This window comes from Chelmon rostratus, chromosome 7 (assembly GCF_017976325.1).
Source record: "Chelmon rostratus isolate fCheRos1 chromosome 7, fCheRos1.pri, whole genome shotgun sequence".
Lineage (NCBI taxonomy): Eukaryota > Metazoa > Chordata > Actinopteri > Chaetodontiformes > Chaetodontidae > Chelmon > Chelmon rostratus.
The window spans coordinates 12,252,657-12,275,336 of record NC_055664.1 but is presented as its reverse complement, the minus strand read 5'-3'; the positions used below and the strand labels follow the sequence as shown (position 1 = coordinate 12,275,336).

Sequence of the window (22,680 nt, the reverse complement as noted above, 5' to 3'; positions counted from 1 at the left end):
AGACTCATCATATCTGGACCATGGGTTTGTACAAAAACGGACAGTCGTTGTTGAAATATTTCTGACCAAAGTGGTGGACTGACAGACTGACACTGCTGGCCCTTCAGACTCACTGCTAGTACTGAAAAAAAGAAAATGGTGAAAAGGTGAAAAGATCTCAGTTTCTCAGATATTGAAATCAACCTCAGTGACTTGACAAACTTGATCCCCTTAGCAATGTCAAAAATAACTGCCTTCATCAAATCAGTGATCAGTTTTGGTTTGAAGCATGATGAAGGTCAACAGTCAATACAGGTTAACTGCCATAGCTGGCCTTTTATCAAACTCATGTACAATGTAACCCTTCCACCACAGCAGGAGTATCTGGTGTGGGGGAAGTTGCCCAGTAATGCTCCTCTGTCACCTGGGAGCACTATCATTGTGGAGCCCACCTCTTCCCGTTCAGCCCCTAAGGACGTCATTGTTGGACGGGTTGTGGCACCCATGTGGGGAGATCGTTGGGTCCCGATGAAGATCCTAAACCCGACGTAGAGCCCTGTGACTCTGCGCCGCAATGCAAGAGTGGCAGATGTATTTCTTTGTATCGCTGTGGAGGACCTTCCCATCTCCCAGGGTGTGAGTAGGCTACAGGCTGGTCAGGCGGCTAACCTCGTCTCCAACCCTGGTGCCTCTTCTACCCCCTTTCAGCAACTTAAAGATTGTGGACTGGCCGACATCAAACTTGAAAGCTGGGAAGTGTCAGATGAATGGAAACAGCTGAACTTGTGCTCACTAACCAGGATGTCTTCTCCAAGGACAAGCTGGACTGTGGGGAAGCGAAGGAGTTAGTGCATCGGATTCATCTCACTGATGATCCCCCCTTCAGGCTGCCATATCGCTGTGTCCCTCCAGCACACTATCATAAACTGAGAGAGGTGCTGTCTGAGATGGAGTTGAAAGGCATCATTAGTAAGTCAGTCAGTGAATATGCTTCGCCACTGGTCCTGGTCTGGAAGAAGTCAGAGGACTTGAGAAATTGCACTGACTTTCGTTGGCTTAAAGCCAAGACTGTCAAAGATGCCCACCCATTGCCCCATCAGGGTGAGTGTCTCGGTGGAAACGCCTTTTTCAGCACCATGGATCTCACATCAGGGTTCTACAACATCCCCCTCCATGAGTCTGACAGGTGGGACACAGCCTTTACAACACCTTTAGGCGTGTATGAGGCTTCCCCAGGGCCTCTGCAACAGTCCTGCATCCTTTATGCGGATGATGGTCAGTATCTTTGGTGACTTGAACTTCTCCCGTCTCCTCTGTTATCTGGATGACCTACTCCTCTTTGCTCCATCTAAGGAGGAAGCCCTGAAACGACTAGAGACTGTCTTCTCACGTATCAGAGCCAACAACCTGAAGCTGGCGCAGAAAAAATGCCACTTTCTTCGCAGGTCTGTGAGGTTTCTTGGCCACCTAGTTGGACAGCAGTGGTGTCTCAGTTGATCAGGAGAAGGTGAAGGTCATCTCAGCTTTCTGGAAGGAGGACCTCATGAATGATGATGGCTGCATTCCATCTCAGCGGAAGGTCAAATCTTTCCTTGGGATGGTGCTGTATTACCAACATTTAATTCCTGGCTGCTCTTCCATCGCAAAGCCACTTTCCTCTTTAGATGAGTGGGACTCTGCTCCTAGGCAGCGTGCAGCCTCTCTAGCTGACCACCTCACCACCTTGAAACCTCCTGGCCAGGACTTGTTGCCTTCCTTGTTTCTTGCCGACCTTCAGGCACACCAGCAACAGGACCCAGTCATCTCAAGGGTTGCTCACTGCGTCGACAGAAAACGCAGGCCCTCTAGACGTGAACGCTGCAATGAGAGTCAGCCAACTCTGAGAATTCTCAAGCAGTGGGATAAGCTGACTCTCCTGAATGGCATCCTCTATAGGGTCATGAAGGACCCCTTGACTAAACAAAAGAGGTTACAGTTTGTTGTGCCTGTGTCCCTGAAGGCAGACGTGTTGTCTAGTGTTCATGACCTCACTGGTCACCAAGGTCAGCCCCGCACACTTTCTCCGGCTCGTCAGCGTTTCTTCTAGTATGACATGGAGAAGAAATATCTGCAACCATGTGAAGAACTGCCACAGATGTGTGCTCAGCAAGACTCCTGAGCTGTCTGCAAGGGCCCCACTGGAGAGCATTACGACCTCCGCTCCTCTGGAACTTGTGTGTGTTGACTTTTGGTCGGCTGAGGGCAGTAACAAGTTGGTGGATGTCCTAGTGATCACTGATCACTTTACCAAATTGGCACATGCTTTTCCCTGTCAGGACCAGACTGCCAAGAGGGTAGCCAAGAAGCTATGGGACAACTTTTTCTGTGTTTATGGCTTCCACCAGCACCTCCATTCTGACCAGCGAGCAAACTTTGAAAGAGAGCAAGTTGCTGAGCTCTTGAGGTTGTCAGGGTCCCATACCTCGCCTTACCACCCTATGGGGAACAGTGGTACAGAGAGGTTTAACCGCACCCTGGGTAACATGTTAAGATCCCTGCCCCTCCGTTTCAGACAGAAATGGCCGCAGATGATCCAAACCATGATCTTTGTATACAACTGCACTGTTGACCACCGGGTTTGTACCTTTCTGATGTTCGGGAGAGTCCCTAGGCTGCCAATTGACCTTCTTTGTACTGCATGATGTGTCTGTGTGTGGCTATGATGCCTACGTGAAGTCCCTTTTGGAAGACCTGCAGTGTGCCATGGCACTGGCTCAAAAGAACTGCACAGCTGAGCAGTGACATCAGTGTGACCAGTACAACAAACGGATCAAAGGTCAGCCTCTGTTTCTCGGTGATCAGGTGCTGCTGGCGAACAAGGGCATCAAGGGTAAACGTAAGCTTTCTGACAAGTAGGTGCCTGTTGTTTACACTGTGATGACCTCAAATCCGGCCCTGCATATCTCCCAGATCAGGGCTCAGGAGGGAAATGAACATGTTGTCCAGGTCAACTTCTTGCCCCTGGGTGAAACCTTGGATGATGATGCCTCTCCTGTGTCCATGCCTGCCTCTAGCATGATCAATGCCCCTCCTACATCTGACTGGCATGAGAATGAACTGTCTGGATTGTAAAGAGCTAAAACGTTTGAGCCGTCTGTTGCTGGTTCCCTCTCGAGTGTGGATGCCTGGGTTGATGGCCGCACCGCTTTATGGGTCTGTGAGCAGTCCTTCATTGATGAGCCCTCTGGTTCAGACTGTTAGCTTCCTCCCTCTGGGGCAGCCCCCCATGCTTCTGATGGTCCTGCCACTGCTCTGGATTCCCCGGCAGCTTTCTCTGCTTCTTTGCCGCAACCATCACCAGCCCTTCCCAATCCATCTCAGGCATCTAATGCAGATGGCCAACCTACCTCACGGTTTGGCAGAGTCATTAAGCCAATGTGTCTTGGATTGAGTCCATGGCACAATTTGAGTCCGTTCTAGGGGTTGAGCCATGCCCCGTGCTGTAATGCATGTGCATAGCCTAAACTTTTTGCTGTGGCATGCTAACACATTCCTATGTTCTTTGATTTGTGTAGGCGCTCACGTATATTGATAATTGACCGGATGATCCTTTGTTATTTCACTCTCATTGTCAGGTATGATTACTGTGTTTTAATATATTCGGCCCTTTTGTTTCTGTACTTCGTGGGAGAGGGGCTCACGTATGTTGATAATTGACTGGATGATCTTTTGTTATTTCACTCTCATTGTCAGAAATAAATGGAGAGCACCTCCAAAGGCACCCAGGTCTGGTTCTCTGCATAACACAACGCAGACGGCGATAATCCACCGATTACACTAAAACTCAGATAACAGATGAAGAGGACACAAGGTTGTAAGCCCTCCCGCATATTCTGACACTATCCTGACGTCTCCTACCAGTTGAATGTACCTTGAAAACTTCATCGTAATGAGACAAGAAAGTTGTTCCCCGTAGCCTGTTTGAACTCCTCCAACTGCTCGATTTTTGCGTCGGCGACCAACAAAGCTGCAGCTCTATTCTCAAGGGATGTTCCTCCAGCCCAGAGGTCTTCTTCTTCGGTCAAACAATGCTAAAATAAATATCTGAAAACAGAGCACTGTTCCAAGGTTAGTGTAAGGTTGGTTATTTTCTGTGCTAAATGAACTCCTTATCTGTGCAAGCTGACAGTCAATAATCTGTCTTCAGTTTCTCAGCCAACAATAAAATGCTCAATGGACTGCAATCATCTTGTGCTTTTTTAGTCTACCAACCACTCAGAGCACTTTATCGTTATCATATTAGTTATAGTTATTAGTTACTTCTCTCAAAAGTAATCAAATTACTTTACCAATTACTGCATATAAAAGTAATCTGTTCCTAGGGAGATACAGTTTTGTGTTGCTTTTAAATGTGTGCTTCAATTCTCACATTAATGCACACATACAGTAGTGATATTATTCTAGCGTTGTTACAGTTCAGTGTGGGATAAGACAACCGTCAAATTTTAGCTATCATTGTACCCATTATCACTGTAGTGATGGCAATTATTATTACCCCCATCCACCAGAGCAAGCAACAGCCAGCAACAGCTAGCGTTCCTAACCAGTAAGATGCCTTGTATTGTCTTGGTTAGACAGTAGGATTCAGTAAAAGAAGACAAACAATATTGAAATCAAAGATGCTCAAGAACAAGAATTTCATGGTATGAAATAATACACACTTCCTTATTCATGAGTGGGTGCAGTCACCCATCCCAGCCTTCATCGCTGGGCATTTTTAACACATTACTGACAGCTTATTGCCTGTCTATGTCAAAACAATAAAACACTAGATATGGTACAAATTTAATGTTTGGGCCATATTTTGCAGCTTGTTTCTATCTGCTAGCTAACTATGCTCAAACAAAGTTCATTTTCTTCTGATTTGTCAGTCTGAAACATACCCTTTATGACCTGTGAAAAATGGGTCCGGTGTTTACTTTGGTGGCTAGGGGGTGAAAGAATCTGTCATTATCTCTGCTCACATGACGCAGATACAGGAAATGACTTTTCCATTGGGTGTCTCAGTCCCAGAACAAGCAGCAACCTGCAGACATGAAAAATGAAGGCAACATGGAAGTGACGAAAGCTGCAGTTCCTCGAATGGCCACTTGACGCTGGCTCAAAAAGTGAGTCATTCACCCTAGACCCCCATCTTAAAATGCCCAACTTTCCAGCAGAAATAGACATGTTTACAACCTGGTACAAAAAAAACAAAACAAACAGTTTTGGTCTCTATAGCTAATTTCCACATTCATGATAACTGTACAGGGGGTGAACTTTCATATAACTCACTGGTTTAAATTATATTAATGTTTAAAGTTATGCATAATTATGGACATGGATGCTTTGAGTGACAGCTAGTTGCTAGGTTTCAGTAACCAGACTTCATTGTCGGTTGTCCTCTGCACAAGTAATGAATAACAAGTCCATTTAAATGTAAAAGTAACTGTCATTATGTATTTATTTTGAAAAAAGTGATCAGTTACATTTCTAGTTACCGCCAAGAATAGTGGAATTACAGGAGCACATTACTCCCAACACTGTACAATACCTGACGGTGCTTGCACCACTACTTTACCCAAACAATAAAATACTAAAATAGGGCCACAAGTGTACAGAGCAACAGTCTCACAGCATGGAGGGAGCACACAAAAAGATCCATAATCTCAGTGTGGGGGCAGCTGCTGCCCATGAGCCTAAATTACTTTGTGGCTCTCACGTGATTGGCTAATGCACGGTGCTGCGACGTCATACATTTAAAACATGAAAAGCACCTTCAGCAACCCCAGGGATGATGACTTACTGTCAAAACTCTGTGCTTCATTATTCGATCTTTGTCATGTGCATGGACAAAAAAACAACACCCAGTAGCTACCACTAGCAGTCACCTTATAAAAACATAATAGTAAAATCTACCTAGGAATTGGCTGTAATGTGTAATCTCATCAATGTTCTCACAGTGGAAACAAACTGAGGAGAGTCGGGGAGCAACAACAAGTACACAAGATTTGAAATCTTCCACATGTGACATAAGAATTTGGCCTGGGGCTTAATATAGACCACAGAAAACGGCCTACATGCTTTTCAACATAGGCTCGACTGCTTGGCTCCAGTAAATTCACCTCATTCTGACTGACTTCCAGTGAAATATATAAGGACACTACAAAGCTTCAAATTTCAACAGAGTCAGTCAAGTGTCTGGGGAACATTTACTTTGTGGAGGGACTCAGGGGACACTGCTGAGACTCTGCAGACCAACATAGCAGTTCATGAATAGGCTGACAGTTCACATGGGATGAAAGTCAAAATACTGTTTGTCTGTGGTTCCAAGACAGAGACGTTTCCAGACCGCCACTGCTGCCACTGCTCAAACATGATTAGGCTGCAGCAGGGAACGTAGGTTCAGAAAAATGCCATCTCTGCTGGTATTTGCACATACATGAAGGACGAGACAGAAGAGGGAAATTCAAGACTCAGACTCAAATTCGCTTTTTCTAGAGGTGGAAATTACAAATCTTAAATTTAGCTGGTTTGAAAAGTTTTTTGCTGCTAGTTTTTCAGTTATTCATTATAATAATTATTACATTATAGATACTTAAAGATATTTTAATAATTTATACAGAAACATATGCAGAAGGTCACTTTTAACAATGTAATAATACAAAATATGTGCCAACAACACATGGCTTGGTGTCTTGCAAGTTTACACCAACTCATATACAGTACAGCATTCAAGGGATGTTGTATTTCTTCATTTCAAATTTTTACGGTATGTATTTCAGGAGAAAACTCAATAGTGAGACTTGCTTGCCTGCAAAACATGTCAAAGAACAAATCAATATTCAATATTTTACCATTGTTTCAATTTTGAATTTTAGATGCAGACTGCTGAATCAATATTTTTTTAATACGTTGTTTTTATATATAATCAGCTGACATGTAGCTGCAGACTGACTTTGTAGATGATGGTTCAATCAGTACTGATTCAGTGTCAGTTATGGTTGGAAATCCAACATTAATTCAACATCAATCAAAACCACTGGACGCTGACGCTACACTGCACTGCTGGCTGTTCATTAATACCAATAGTGTATGAGAATGTGGGATATTTTAAGGTTTAAATGAAGTTTGTGGCCTAAGGTAAAGATAAGTTTGAACAGGGATGGATGAAGACACAATGTAAGCTTGGAGATGGGAGCTAAACTGAGCAGCTGGCTTAACTTTGTGTGAAGATGTATAGTAGCTGACGGCATATGAAGAGTTGGAAAAGTGGGAAAAGGCCCAATTAGCATGAATGGGATTGAAAAGTTGAATCAATCCCATAATGTCTGAGATATGGGGAACATTTTAAGGTTTGAAAAGATTTTCCATCTGAAAGTATGAATGAACAGGAACTGAAATATTAGGGCTGAACCCGACTCAGAATTTTGTCGGTGGAATCAGATTAGTGTTGTTTCTTGTTTCTTTTGGATGCACGGCAGGTAATTTTAGACGCACCTCAGTCAATGGTAAAAGAAAAAGTTTGACACTCTGGAAAACACGCTTACATGCTTTCTAAATAAAAGGCCATCAGCCAGTTAGCTTAGCATAGCATGAATACTGGTAAGAGGGGGAAATGCTAGCCTGGCTGTGTGATGACATGCATGGACTTTAATTAACTGCATATCCTGTTTTATTTTGAAGCAACTTTCCTTTATGCATTCCCACATGATTTACTTCCTGTCATTGTTCAGTTTCCTGCCTGTTTATCACCACCTGTTCTCGATTATCCAATCAGTCCTCTCAGTACTTATAGTCTGGGCTGTCCGCCACCTGTGTGCCAGGTTGTCTTTGTTCCCCCTGCAGACCAGCCTTCCAGCCTTTATTATTCCTGCTGTTGTTTAGTTGTGTTTTATCTCTGCCTGCTGTTTGAGTTTCGATCACTGCCCGGCTGACTTTCTGTCCGGTCCACTGCTATTAGTCTGTTCAGATGGTGCATGTCAATGTTAACAGGGTGGATATAACATGCCATGAAGAACAAGCTGCTGCAATGATGCTGAATACACGCTTTACATTTTCTATAAATCAAAGGAAATTTGCAACATAAGATTTATTCAACTGACCTTCCAAGAACATTCTGGACATGCTGCCTCATTTTAGTTAAATGTTCCTCCTCAAGGAGGAACATTTAACTAACCTTCCCAGGATGTCCATAATTTGGTTGTTTATACAGCTGACCGTTGACTTCACCCTGACATAAAGTGTCCCACGTTCAGAAATTAAATTCTGGCCTTTATTCCTATGAAGATCCTTTTTGAGAACCCCCTGATGCTTCAAAAACATCTTTAAATGTTCAGGGTTTAGTTGTAGTCTCTGTAGCTTTAACAGCTTTGACAGCGAGAAAAATCTGAGTTGTAAACAGAGATCCGCTTTTCAAATGAGAATAGTGCTCCTTCATTACAGTGTCAAAATAGACGAAACTCTGACTCCTCTTCCACCTCACAAAATCCACATGAGCCACACTGTTGAATGCCCCATTACAAAGGAAAGCTACTGTTTGTAGCTTTCCTTTGTAATGTGCTGCATGTTTTTTAGGGATACAGCAGAGCTCAAGGTTTGATCTGTAGCACATTTAGTTTCAGTTCAGTTTCAGTTTATCATGAAGCAATTTCAGTCCAGAAATAACTGAAAGGGCAGGTACCACTCTTCAGATTCCTCCCTGCTGTCAGGGGATTGAAATGGGAACCTTCTAGTCCAAAGTTAGTTAAGTTAGTTTAAGCCAGATGTGAGGGACGTCTGGCCTCTGGGCCATATCGGGCTCATGAGAATGTTTGCTGCCTCAGCTACACACTCCTCCTGCTCACTCTGTTCCTCGGCTTCCCTGTCAGACACCTGCACCTCCGCAGTGGCCAGACACCTCTTCTCTCTTCTAATGGGGGTTGATGGGGGGGGGGTGAAACTGCTGCTGCAGCCTCTGCAGCACATAGCTGCAATTTGTGCACATTTTGGCAGCATCTGCATCCAGATTCTTCCCTTCTTTTGGCCCTCATCTTTTGTGCAGTCCTGCTTTAGTTTTTGCTAATCCTTGTTGACAACTGACAAAGACGCCCTCCTCCTTCCACAGATGTTTGGCTCTGAGCCACGGCATGTTTGACATGAGATACAGAAACAGACGGTTGGGGGGGGTGTCAGGGGCAGGCCAAATCAGAGACGTGATTAGGCCAGACTACCGTCATAACTGACAATGAACCAATGGGCTGCTGCACATCATTACTGTCATCTAGAGACTCTGGCGTGTCACATATATTTTCCATGTGCCACATGTGGCTCTCAGCAAGACAAGACAGTAAAAATGATGTGTTGATCACACCTGCAGCATTACACCTTTCACAACAATGTCTACATCTGTATAAGCTGCCACAGACAACTCAGTACTTCTTGTATTATGTGTCCCTGTCTGACTAAATTAAATATAAATGACATTTCCAATGAGATGTAAAGAAACATTCCATCAGTGATGACCATTATCAAAGGCAAACACAATTTCGAAACATAGGACAGTAGCAGTGCTGCCTGTGAGGACACCATGTGTGGAGGCTGCAGCACTTCAGAGAGGCAGCAGGCACACACAGGTGGAGGTAGGCAGTGAGTTCTGGGTCTTAACTCTTCAGCTGGGAAACCTGGACAGCTGAACTGGTATCACTGGCCTCAGTGGGCTGCTCTCTCTCTCTGCCTTCAGGATCACTGGGCTGTTTTCCAGGGGACTTCAACCTCTTCACTCTTTGCTTTTCAGCTCCTCCTTTTGTTTGTTTGCTTTTTGTTTGTCCATCTTGCTCTACTCTATGGAAGCCTAGAATGTTTTTAATGCCATTATTTCAAGATAACAAGGCCTTTTTCTCTCTCTCATGATCATAGGTTAATTTATCACATTTTCTCAAGAAAACTAAGGGCCCATTTCTTGAGATAACAAGATCATTTATCAAGGAAATAACGTCATGAGACCAGGACGTTTGCCTGTTGTTTTGAGAGTGTTTTTTTCCCAAGTGGTTTGATATGAGGGTATTTACATTATGGCTAATTATTGTGGTATAGGCTTACATACAGAGGTCAACTTAAAGCTACAATAAGCTACAACCTAAAGAATTCTTGCTGGCACTGGAGAACTGCGAAGGAAGCTACTCACATTTTGTTTTCTTATGATAACGCGTTGATCGTCTCGTTATCAGTAGAAAGTGAGCTTTTCTTATCTTGAGCGAATCAAAGAATTAACTCGTGATCTCCAGAAAACAGCAACATAAAAAAAAATACTCCAAGCATGGCTGTCCCATGTAATCGAAATAGTTTGTCTAACCATAACCAAAAGTAATTTGCTGGAAGAGAGAGGGAGAGGCTGACAGATGTAATACCAAACCACAGCGGGCCAGTCAGCCACACAGCACATTACTGTCATTTAAGCGACGGCCTGGGGTTATTCGAAAATATGTAAACTTTGCATTGCATTGGTCAAAACTGTCAAACAGCCCAGTGGGAAACTCACAGTACAGCAATGTTATTTCCAGGTTATTTCTTCCTGCATGGCATCCCTCGCTGATCGCTGTGGTCCCTGTGTTGAAGCTGAGAGCGCGGGGTCGACAGAGGGACAGCGCTCTGCAGGGGGTGGAGAGCCTGTCTGCTGTGCTGACTGAAAGGGTTGGACCTCAACCAGGAGTCTCCCTCAAGGCAAGGCAGCTTCAAACTGAAAGGAGATGGAAAGTCAGTTGCATTAACAATAAACATGGATTAAAACAACTATCGATTGAAACAATATTCTTTTTCAGCTTTATTTCAGATTAAATCACATAAAAACAGACCGAGCGAGGGTTGACCCTCTTTGCGGGATGGCCCCGTCTTCTCTGGGGATAGAGAGGTTTCCGTGAACACCCATAACACTTCATCATAGATGTCAAACTGTAGGGAACCCACTGTTACAACAATACTGGGCTGTACTACTTGCAATTAGCACCCCTTCTAGCATCGACAGACCTCTCACTCTTTCCAGCTGCAGTGTTAACAGTTAATTTCTTGTCCAAACCTCCGTCAGTCGATGTGAGTCGACATGTTCTGTGATGCCACAGACACAGCAGCCTTTTAAACTAAACGCTGATTGACTGGCACAACATGCATAGAGCTTTGAATGTACTTTTTGTTGTGAAACAAAAACTAATGAACACAAAAAAAACTATTAGTATTCACCCACCTGAGGCAATACATGATAGAACCACCTTTCACTGCAATTACAGCACCCAGTCTGTTGGCGTATGTCTCTACCAGCTTTGCACACATAGGCACTGCAAATTTTGCCCATTCCTCTTGGCAAAATATCTCAAGCTCAGTCAGATTCGATGAACAGCCCCAGCGAACAGCAAGTCCTGCAACAGATTCTCAATTGGACTGAAATCTGGGCTTTGAATGTGTCTTTCTAAGACATTAACACTCTTTGTTTATGAGTCTCTCTGGCTGTATGCTTAGGTTCACTGTTCTGCTGGAAGGCGAACCTCCGCTGCAGTCTCAAGTATCTTGCAGATTGAAACAGGTTTTCTTCAAGAATTGCCCTCAATCCTGATCAATTTCCCAGTACCAGCTGATGAAAAGCATCCTCACAGCATGATGCTGTCCATTGTGCTTCACTGTGGGTGTGGTGTGCTCAGGGTAATGTGCATTGCTGGGTTTCCCCCATGCATTTTGAACCAGGACCAACAAACGTTTCAATCTTGATCTTTGTGTTCAAAGGAGTCTGAAAGAATCAAACAACCACATCCTTCCCTCCTGTGAATACAATGCATTAAGTAAGATGGCTGCAATCTGCACCAGAGCCAAAGCTGGGATCAAAACCCTGGATAAATGTTTCCCTCCAACTGCTACTGCTTACAAGAATTACAGTATCGTTCATCATATACTGACTGGACTGGATCAGAGAAAAAAAAGCACATTATTACAACTGAACTGCTTTTTGATACAAGTCAGTATAATTAATGCTACACAAAGCTTAAAGGGTTGCAAGATCATGAGCCAATATTTTCACAGCTGGTCACTGAACTTCAATCAACCCTCTGCACTGTCGCTAACATTCCTATATGTTATGTTTCGCATGTATGTACGCATGCATAGCTTTTTGCTTTAAAGTAAAGCAGGTTTATTTTACGTGGAAAGGTGAGGAGTCGAAAGGGGGCATTTACAAATCTTTTAGTCGTATACACCTTTTAAAGAGGTTGGGATTACTCTGAATCTATTCATGTTGGGCTATTTTCAGGAGGAAAGCAGGAAGGAAAGCGGTTAATATGAGCAAAAGCACAACGTTATCTAATGTGCAGAAGTCACTGCAGGTTGCATCATGAGTAAACATGACTTATTTTATTTGAGCATGATTGAATGCTATCCTGTAGCTCTTTACTTGCTTCCAAACCTCTTCCCTTCTGTTAATGCTTGGTTCTTCATCACAAATGCAAACTGTTACAGGGGATGTATGGCCTTTTTTGTTTAATTCAAATCGATTGAATCAGCATTACTTTAACTACTCACAGAAATAATTTTGACATCCTACCACAGAAAAGAACTAACCAACTTATTGTGCAGAACAGAATCCATCACAGTAAAGCTTGGCAGCTTTCATTAAGCCTCTCACGCTCAAAAAAACATACAAATATTCTGGAGTAACTTCTTGATATTGCATGCAAGCATTGGCAAAGCGTATATTGTAAACTGTTTCAAATGGACACAGAAAAGATCATGTATGGAAAATAAAATATTTAATGTGTATAAAAAAGAACAGACTTTGTCCTTAAGCAGTATGGAGACATTCAGAAGAAGTGATTTACCCTCTGCTGTCTGTAATTACTGACTGTGCACCAGACAGGAAGAAGCTGCTAGAAAAACATCCTCTGATTCTTTACTGTACATAGTGTGCTATGACTCCTACAGAACAGATGGAAATTGATTGGCTGGACAAAAGGATTGTTTGAGTAATTCATATATTGTTGTCATGCTTTGAAAGTAAACTTGGATTGACAGGTGCTGAAATCAATCGTTGTTCTTGCATCAAGCTGGACTTTTTCCTCATTTATGTGATTGATATGACGTGTTCAGAAACACCTCAGATATGGTGAGCTGGCTACTACTTTGATTGATGTTATGCAAAAGTAGGTTCAAAGCTAATCAAGAAATTCTGACGTGAAATTGGCCGCAGAAGACTGATGTCCTAATGCACTTCAACAACTACTACCAGGCAAACATGCATCTCATCCACATCCCGAGGACTGTTTTTATTTTAGTGCCGACATGGAAAAACAAATGGAGAAAAATTCCCTTATTAAAAGCAGATACAAAGCATAACTCAGTGACCAATGGAGTGGAAATAAAAAAAACCCAAAACATGTTCCCCTTCATATGAAAATGCACTACCAGAGGACATCAACTGCACGTTTACTGGCTCTTATTAAAACCACAGCAATGGAGCTGACATGCAAGCTTGTACAATATATAAAACAATAACTTTATGCTGTGATTAGTTAAGATTCAGATTCACATATTATTGTTGAAATTTGGTCCGGAGTAATTTTTCTCAACCTAGTCCAACCGAAAACCTTTCACAAGCACAGGCAAAGTTCATCCAATGAGCAGTTTCTTAAAATCAACCGTTTCACTGTTGTGTTTTGGCTCCGATTAGGCAGTTCATTCACTTACAGCCTGCACGTGAACACAGTTGTGGGACATCACACACGTTATTCACTTCAGTAACACTGTGTTAAGCTATCCACAGGTTAACGTTTGGCAGCAGCTACAACTACACACAGTCAGTAAAGGGAACACTCTGGGACAAAACAAAGGTGGACAGCCTCAAGGAAGCTCTGCAGATGAAGAGCAAGGTATGGTACCAGTATAGCAACACATTTAATCAGTGTTAAAAAAAAAAAAAGATAAAAAATCATTTTCCTAGAAAAATATATCGTTAAATACACAAGACATGCATGTTAGAAATATATGACGGACCAAAGACAAAACTTCTGAAAACAACCACAAGCAAAGAAAAATATACAGTAAACCCTGTATCTTCAGCATTAAATGTTCAACTTTTGTTGTTAAAATTAAATTCAAGTTTCTTTTGTATCTGTTCAACACTTCATTGTTCAAATGGGCAAATGATGGAAAACATAAAAAAAAAAAGAAAGAAGACAAAACCAGGACTGAATCAAAGTCTGTCTTCTCCAGCGCAAAATGATTTGTTGATTAATCAATACAAATAATCTGTAAAAATGTTTAAAAAGTTGCTGGTTAGAGATGAACGTTTTGAGGATTTGGTTGCTTGTATCAGTTTCGTATGATAAACTGAACACTTAAATGGGAAAAATCTTCAGCAATTTCAAGACATCATGTTGAGCTCTGACCGCCTGTGATAAGCATTTCTAAACAAGTTTGACAGCTTAAAGACTGTTTTTTATGACTGTATTGATCAGATGCAGACCTACTTCTGCAGGATATGACTGTTAGGATATGAGTCACATTAAGAGTAATAATATGTATTATCCTTTATCTTATTTTTAACTCGCTTACTACACAGACTTTTCCTGACTGTTCTGGCAGTGGAGTGCTGTGACTAACAGCTGCTGGAGAAAAGTTACAAATATAACTTTTAAACTTGTAGCCACAGAGTGCCACATTTCAAACAAGTTCACTAAAACCTCTAAAGTACAAGAGCTGGAGCTGTGGAGTGCTGATGGTTTGAAAAGTAAAAGAAAAAATGAAGACATAAAGTGTTTGTGGGTTGATTGTCTGGACTAACTTATGGATGACGGGGGTCATTTGTTTTTCCGATTCCTCTCCATCGTTTCTTACATTAGCCACTACAGATAAGTTGCGATGCTCTCAACATGACAGCACAGATCTGATGTACACCGTACCAATACGATTCACAATCACAGGGAAATACAACTCTACACCACAATCATGTGCTATCAGGATTCAAAATTGAATGCATGCAGTCTGCTTGTCTTAAGTTGCTAAGAAGTAAAGGATATGTTAGCAAAAACATGAACAGAAACCAAATATATATATATAGAATTTGTCTCCATTTTTAAAACATTTGTATTCAAAATACATTAATTCTTTTTTTTTTTTCAAGTCAAACCTATGAAATTGTCTTTGGTCGAGAAAAATATCTTAGAATCTACTACAGGCTATAAATGTTATTGTACAGGAATGAAACATAAATGTACTCAAGATCATGTAACTGATCAAAATGGGGAAAGCTGATACCAAGTATCCAGTCATTTACATTTGGAGTGTTCCAAATATTTAAAGTGCTTCTGCATTATTCCCTCAGCATTTAATGTGAAAGAAACATCCATCAAAGTAAGGCAGATTGGTTTCATCTACTTAACTGTCCTCTGAAAATATACACACATTTGTTCAGAAGAGGAAGGACACTCGAAGAGTAGAGAAAGAGAAAAGGGGCACAAACAGAGGTCGACCCTCCGGAACGATGATGATTATCAATCAACTCTAAAGACAGATGTCAGAGCAGAACCTTAAAACATGGGGAGAGCATCATCACAGCTGTTGATATAAAACCGGGTGAATAAAAAAAATTAGCAGCCTATTCACACACCATCTCATGATGCCTTTTCCACACAGCTGTAAGATGTAAAAGTGGACATAAATTAAGACAAGGAAAAGAGTCTCTTTGTAAGGGACCTGCAATGCAGAGGAGGGGAGGAGATGAGGCAACGTACTGCCAGGAAAATGACACCTAAGGGTTCGTTCATTTCCAGGACCAAGGAGAGGTCCTGGGAAAGCTCACGAGCTCGTTCTGGCTTTGCTCTCAGGCCGTCACTGCTGTAGTGGATTCATGACGTCTGAAGGTCAGGTTGTGTTGTTGATTCTTCTCTTGCACACATAATGGGCGCTCTTGTGGGACCACTCTCAGGGCTCCTTCCAGTTCTCTGTGGTGTACAGATATCTGCTGGAGTGGCAGTTTCAGGCCACACCACCCCGCCCTGGTTAAGAGGTTTTCCCTACTATGGGGTTGTCCCTGCAACAGAAAGGACAACAAAGATGGGTGCCTTATCCTTCTGTGAGTAGAAGCAGTAACAATACAGTACATATATGTTTTGCAGTTCAAATGTGACATGTAGTAACAGCAGTCCAGACTCACAGGCTCCCGTACTGTGCCGTGGTGTCACTCCTGATGTGCTGCCTCTGAAGTTCCTCCATAATGTTTCGGAGCTGTTTGAGTGTCTGAAAGGTCTCTTTGGGTTCCTGAATGGTGAACTTGGAGTACTCCTCCTGCTCCCGCTGAGGGCCCTGGTACACCGCCATACTGGCACATGCATCTACGGAGAGGAAATTCATCATTAGACAGTGCAGCTGAAGGGTCAGGTTGTACAGGAGCAGAGCTAGTCTGTGAGATGTGTTGTCTGACCACATTGGAAATCAGACACGCCAACATGATTGGACAGATCTGTACTGTAACCATCTAACATCTCTATTTTGTTGACTTTGCTGCCTCAAGTCTGGTCTTCATGGACTCCAGGAAGAATAGCTGTTATAATATAGCAGCTGATGAGGAAATACAAATACACGTCAGTGAGGGAAGCAAGAGCCCAATTGGATTTTGGACTCTTCCAGTCAAGAATGTTCCACTGTTTGCTGCTGCTTTGTATTCCTACACAATCAATCCAGTTATCCATACTATAATTTTACTATGTTGGTCTATTCTGTGCACATGACATCTATGTCATGTCTGTTCTGTTCGGCAGAAGAGACCTCCTCTGTTGATCTTCCTGAGGGTTTTTTCCCCATTTTTGAGGAGCTTTTCCTTAGCATAGTTGAGGGCCTAAAGACAGAGGGTATCGTGTGCTGTAGAGATCGTAAAGCCCCTTGAGGCAAATCTGTGATTTGTGATATTGGGGCCATTTAAAAAAACTGGACCTGACCTACGCAGATGTGAACACCCTCAAGCAAGCTTAAAACTGAAAGTCGGCACTTTTACCGCACACTCAGAAATTTATTGCTAATCCATCATGCTGGAGTTGAGCCAGAACAATAAAAAACATACAATATGTCACAGGTGTGGTAACACATACCCATACTGTACATAAATCACTATTACAGGTCACGGTTTGATGTAATGCTCCAAGAACAAAAGAATCAAACAGCGTTCTGGGGCAGTTTATGTGACATTTGACAAGTGGAATCATCACATGCTGCTCGCACTAATAACCAGACTCATTAATTCATGAACAAACACTGACCCTCCATGTTCTGGAGCTTGGTATCGTTTGACGAAAGGAGAGAGAAAATCCTCTCCGTTTCCCGGTCACAGTCTATGTCCAGCTGCAGGTTGGCCAGCACGCTGCTGAAACAGGAGAGAACAAAAGCGTAAGGAGATCTCATCCAAGTGTGAATAGCAGAGAGAAGAACGTAACTATCATTTGCTTAAAAAAAAACAGAAATCCTTCTGAGTGGATGTTTTTTTCCTGTGAGCTCCATGTATTCATAAAAATAAAGTCAATAATAAACAGTATTTGTGTGGCTCCTTTCAAACGAGAAATGCAGCTCAGTGCAAAGTGCTTGACAACAAAGAGGTCGCATGCACCAGTGGAAGCAACTGAAGGTCATTAATACTTTGAGCTTGTCAAATGGTGTTCAAATAATTTCTCAGCCTACAGTTGTCACTTTTTGTGTGCAGGTGGAAAAACTGAATGCACGCATCTGAATGTGTGAATTTGTTTATGAATGTGTAATGAAGTTTTGGAGCTGTAGAATTCAAATCTGTGCAGGAATTTTGATCAGTGAGATTTCAAAGCCTGACCACAAATGTCCTACCTGTGTATATGACACTGAAGTACACAAGCTACAAGCTACAAGTTGCAAGCACAAATTTTGACCCTGTTTTTACGCCTGAGCTGTCAATTAGCACTCAAAAGAGATCACGTTTCTCAGACACATGATCTCCAAGACCGAAGTGAAACTTTCTCCCTTTGATGTTTGTTCAACACAATCAGAAAGACCAACCAACTATTGACGATGATTGAATATTATATCACGGTCCATCGTATCAAACGTTGCACTTAGATCTGAGAGGACAACAACTAAGACCTTATTTTCATCAGAATTCAGCCTGAGGTCGCTGATACATTACACTTCCAGGAAATTATTTTCGTAAAGAAAAGATTTGCACTGAAACTATCTTTTCCAGTATCTTAATGATGATCGGCAGGTTTTAAAGGCATCGGGGAAGCAGAGGTGTATCTATGATCTTCAGGACATGACTTGAAACACTGTCAAACAACTGCTTTAAAAATGCTGTAGGTACAGGGTCAACACAGGCCCCGGACGAGTTGGACAGTCATGCAGAGCTCAGTTACTGTAATGGTCAGAAATACGTAATTCTACTCCTGAAACATTGCCAGTGTTTAACCCTGGTGTTATGACTAAGTCAAAAATGCTACCATGCTGATCAGTGGCTTTAATTAATGTTGAACATGAGTTCAAAGCTGTCCAGGAAATCCTCAAGAGCCACAGCTTTTTGTTGTTATGAATATTCAGGTCTCCATTCAGGATTCATCTGTTGTATTTAGTGATACCACGTCTGATCAGCTCTGAGAACTCCTGCATGAACACAGATGAATACCTTCATGGCTGATACAATGTAATGATGAGCACTGACAATTCTGCTTTGAGCTGAAGAGCAAGATATTCAAATGATGTAAACTCACGCTCACACTGCAGTAGAAATGTGTCTGACGTTTCTATTGACAGCTACAGTTCATTAGTCATAAATCATTAATGCTGTGCAACTAAAATAAATCAGTGTTTTAAGAAGAATATGTTGACAGCTTTGCCTGAGTTTTTTGCACATGATTTTTTGTACTTCATTGCTGCAAAATTGTGTAATGTTTGACGGGAGACAAGCAGAGCTGGAAAAGCAGATTGAAAAAACCCCAGAGAAGCCAAATGCCAGTCTCTACAGTAATGAGGGTCTGCAGAGTATTTTCTGATTCTTTCATGCTTTAGCAGAGAACTGCACTCACACAATTATCCAATAAAGTTTCCTACAAAGCGTCCTGGACACGTTCCTACAGTGGAAAAGGGCTATTTGTCAAATTTTCAAGATGAGTTGCTTCAGTGCTGTGGTAACAGTGATGCTCTTACTTTGCATGCCTGTCGATGAACATGCGAAAAACTAATGAGTTTATGACAACAGGCAACAGGTGCTTTACAGGTGCTGTAAAACAACCCACATACACGATCCAACTGTGGAAGTGCATGCCTGTTATCATGACTCACAGCTCTACTCCTGAAGTAAGCTTCTACATGGTTGGTCAAATTTACCACTAGTGGCAGAATTTCAAATCAGCAGTGGCCTATTTTATTAAGTGTTTACTGTGATCTACAACACATACTCCACAAAACAATAACTTTTCCATACAATTCTTGTCCTGGTTGTGGTGAGGATGTGGGCAAAGACTCACGTTGTGCAGGGCTTACAGCCTGGTGCGCTGTTACTCTGGCTTTTGCAGCACTGCCAGGCTCCACTGGTGTAATTTGATGGATGGTAGGTGGTCAGGCGTGCCTCGTTGCAGCGACTGACCTGGCCCAAGACCTCCATCCACTCACTGGCTTCCACACAGTTTCCTGCTTGCACATACAGAGGCTTCTCAGAGTGGACCACCTGAAACATCTGGCACAAGAGAGAGGCACAACAGTGTTACTGCTTATGCATTTTTAAGGCCATTCCTACAGTTTTATGTAAAAGACTAACAAACTGTGTGTTTATGCTTACAATGAAAGCAGCCCTTAGACGTGTGATTTCTACAACATTTCACGTGTAACAACTAATTTGCTGTTATGAGAAAAAAAAAGTGAAGTTAACTCCAGATGTACCAAACGTTCTTAACCATCCAAATCCTGCTTGATCATAATTTGGAGGCGCGTGACTGATCGTTATTGGCATATGTCGCACCTCTTAAACACTATAAGTGCAGGCGTTGTGCTGTGTACAAATACTAAGAATTAGAGAGATAAAACCAAACAAGGCTGTAACAAGAAGAATTTCACCAGTAGTGAAACTGAGGGACCGTTAAACTTTAAGTAAACGTGATTTTCCAGGGCGTCAGTGTTGGCATAACAGGAATATCAAAAACCCAGCAATGACAAAACATTTGTGATGCTGTCAGTACTGTGTTAGGGATGCACAGTTACTGAAATGATAAGAAAGTGGTTTTACATGAAAATGGAAGCAAAAAACACACAAAAATGTGTTGGCTACATAAGGCCTGGTTGGCCAAAGTACTGAAGAGCAGTATGTTTGCTATTCAGAGGCTGAATGTACGCAATATCATCCAGGGGCTTTATCGTCTTAACTGGTATAATAGTATTTTTTTAACCCACTAATTTAAGAACCCAATCATTCTGATTACTCTAAAACATAATCATCTAAATTTGATTATAAGATGATTCATGCATGTTTTTATGTTCCTCAAATTTACAACTCTTGGGTTGGACAAACAATTTGTGGATTGTGAAAACGTAAATGTGTTTTTTTTTCCTTATTTAGGTGAGAGTGCTCTTCATTATTCGTAAAATGTCCTCTTACCTAAGAGAAGAGCAAAAATAAGACTAGACCTGGTATTAACAGGTTCCAAGCCCCTCGCACAAGTCACGCTTGGCATTTTGTGTCACTTTTGTATGTTGTTTTGTTGTGTCTGAAATGCTTCCAGCTGCAATTATATCAGGTTTTCCAGGTGTGACAAACAGCTTCCAAACTGACATCCACACCATTAACACTCATTTAGCAGGGAGTCAACAAACACTCATGACACGACCAAATAAATATGTCTTGGTTTGTTTGTTTCCACTCAGGGAACTGGCTCTGGGGCAGATGTTTTAGTTGTGAAGGTGCCCGACTTGAGGAATGACTGGGTGTCTGTGGAGAATTGACTTACATTTTTGCGGTTAAAGGCACTTTCATCCAGTTTCTCCACCGCCTGGATATTTTTGACATTGATGATGCAGAGGGCTTCTTTCCCTGAAAAGTAGAAATAATTCTCTTAAAAATATGTCAAGAATAATACAGTATATTGACCCATTATTAACTTTAGCTATTGTTGTAGCTCCTGTAGCTTCAGTGTCTCTAACAGGCCTTACAGGTCTGTGTCCAAATTGAAATACAGTTTGTAATTTGTGCCGCTATGGGTCTCTTGGGAGTATGGGAGTTGCTGCCTGTATGGTCAGTTACAAGTTACAGCAACTAGAAGGTTAAAGGCGATATGACGCCATTAACAGTCGACCAAATGAAACTCATTGTTAGCACATGAGTGCTAACAATGAGCTGTTGCTGGAAACATTTGGGATAATGTAATTACACAGCTGAACAAAATACATATCATTGGTCTAGTTATTTTTAGACATACTAATGCAGAAATATTACATGTTGTACCTTTCACACCAAAGACAGATCAACCCAACCTTGACATCAGACACTCTGATCTAAACTCTGATCATATCTAAATCTGATGGTGACAAACCATCAAATCTAAACTGTTTTTGATGTTTGTGTTTGTTTTTAGCAGTCAAATATTAAAACAAGTTTAGCCTGATACATCTTTATGCCACGAATGATAAAGTTAAAGACAATTAATTTAACATCACATTCACCTTTTTTCATAAAGAACGCTACAGCATAACACTCTTGACCCTTTCCTTGAATCACCCAAGAGGACAGTGTGGACATTAAAAAGCCCTAAAAACTCTGTGATGTGCTGGATAATATATACCTGGCAATGACACGAAATTCAAGTTTAGCCTTCCTCTGTATATTTTGTTGATGTATACCAAACCTCTGTGTTTAGCCTGATAAATGTATGACCACACAGTTTCCCCTTGTGGAATAATAAAATTTACTTTGACCTTCACCCATATCATCAATCAGTTGAGGCAAGGTAAACCCACACTTTAACAACATGTGACCCCATGTTTTCTGTGGATGACATAGTCCATAAATCTATCAAGCAGAGAAGAGATGCATGCTCTGCTCTTTCCAGAAGGTCACTAAAGTAAGAGCATCACTGTTACCACAGCACTGAAGCAACTCATCTTGAATCTTCTTTTTTTTTTTATATTTACATACAACATAAGATTGTTAACATTCAACCACACTGGCCCCTTCACTATGTGTTGGATCTGAAAAGTCTTGACTTTGGTGCCATCTGGTGTTTATAAATGATACTGCGCTAGAAAGCAGAACATGTGGTCATCTCCTGATGAACATATATTTATGTTGGAGTAAAAGATGATAGAAATTGGTCTCACCTTTATGTTTGTGGTAGGAGAGCTCCCTGTTCGTCACTCTGAGCCATCTCTTTTTAAAGTTTTTCTTGCCAAGGCGTTTCCTCCCCTGGGCACGTTTCTGTACCTCCCTATAACAGACACACACAAGATGGAGGCTGCCATGTTTTACTGGAAGCAAGCTAATAAACACAAGCAGCAGCCATCCTGGACACGATCACAATAAACACTCACCCTTCCTTGAGAACCACTGCATCCTCCAGCCCACTGGACTCCTTGCTTACATTAGAGGAGATCTCATCAAGAAACTAGAAAGAAGAATTGACGATGACACCAGCGCTAACCATTTAAAGTGATAAATAAAAGCATAAACGCTGA

At 41.9% G+C, this 22,680-nt stretch overlaps 1 protein-coding gene across 3 annotated transcripts in view; it reads right to left on the bottom strand.

Moving 5' to 3' along the window:
* Positions 1-13,262: 13,262 nt before the first annotated feature.
* Positions 13,263-22,680, bottom strand: part of rasa2 (RAS p21 protein activator 2) — a 35,525-nt gene continuing 26,107 nt past the window's right edge. For 2 of the 3 annotated variants that reach the window (XM_041940028.1, XM_041940030.1), the window contains 7 exons: positions 22,537-22,610; positions 22,327-22,433; positions 20,961-21,043; positions 19,488-19,696; positions 17,265-17,368; positions 16,166-16,343; positions 13,263-16,042 (listed from right to left, as the gene is read on the bottom strand). In XM_041940028.1, the coding sequence (XP_041795962.1) occupies positions 16,012-16,042; positions 16,166-16,343; positions 17,265-17,368; positions 19,488-19,696; positions 20,961-21,043; positions 22,327-22,433; positions 22,537-22,610 (786 nt within the window). In that variant the 3' untranslated portion in view covers positions 13,263-16,011. The remainder of the gene's footprint in view (positions 16,043-16,165; positions 16,344-17,264; positions 17,369-19,487; positions 19,697-20,960; positions 21,044-22,326; positions 22,434-22,536; positions 22,611-22,680) is intronic. The other variant, XM_041940029.1, reaches the window with a different exon arrangement.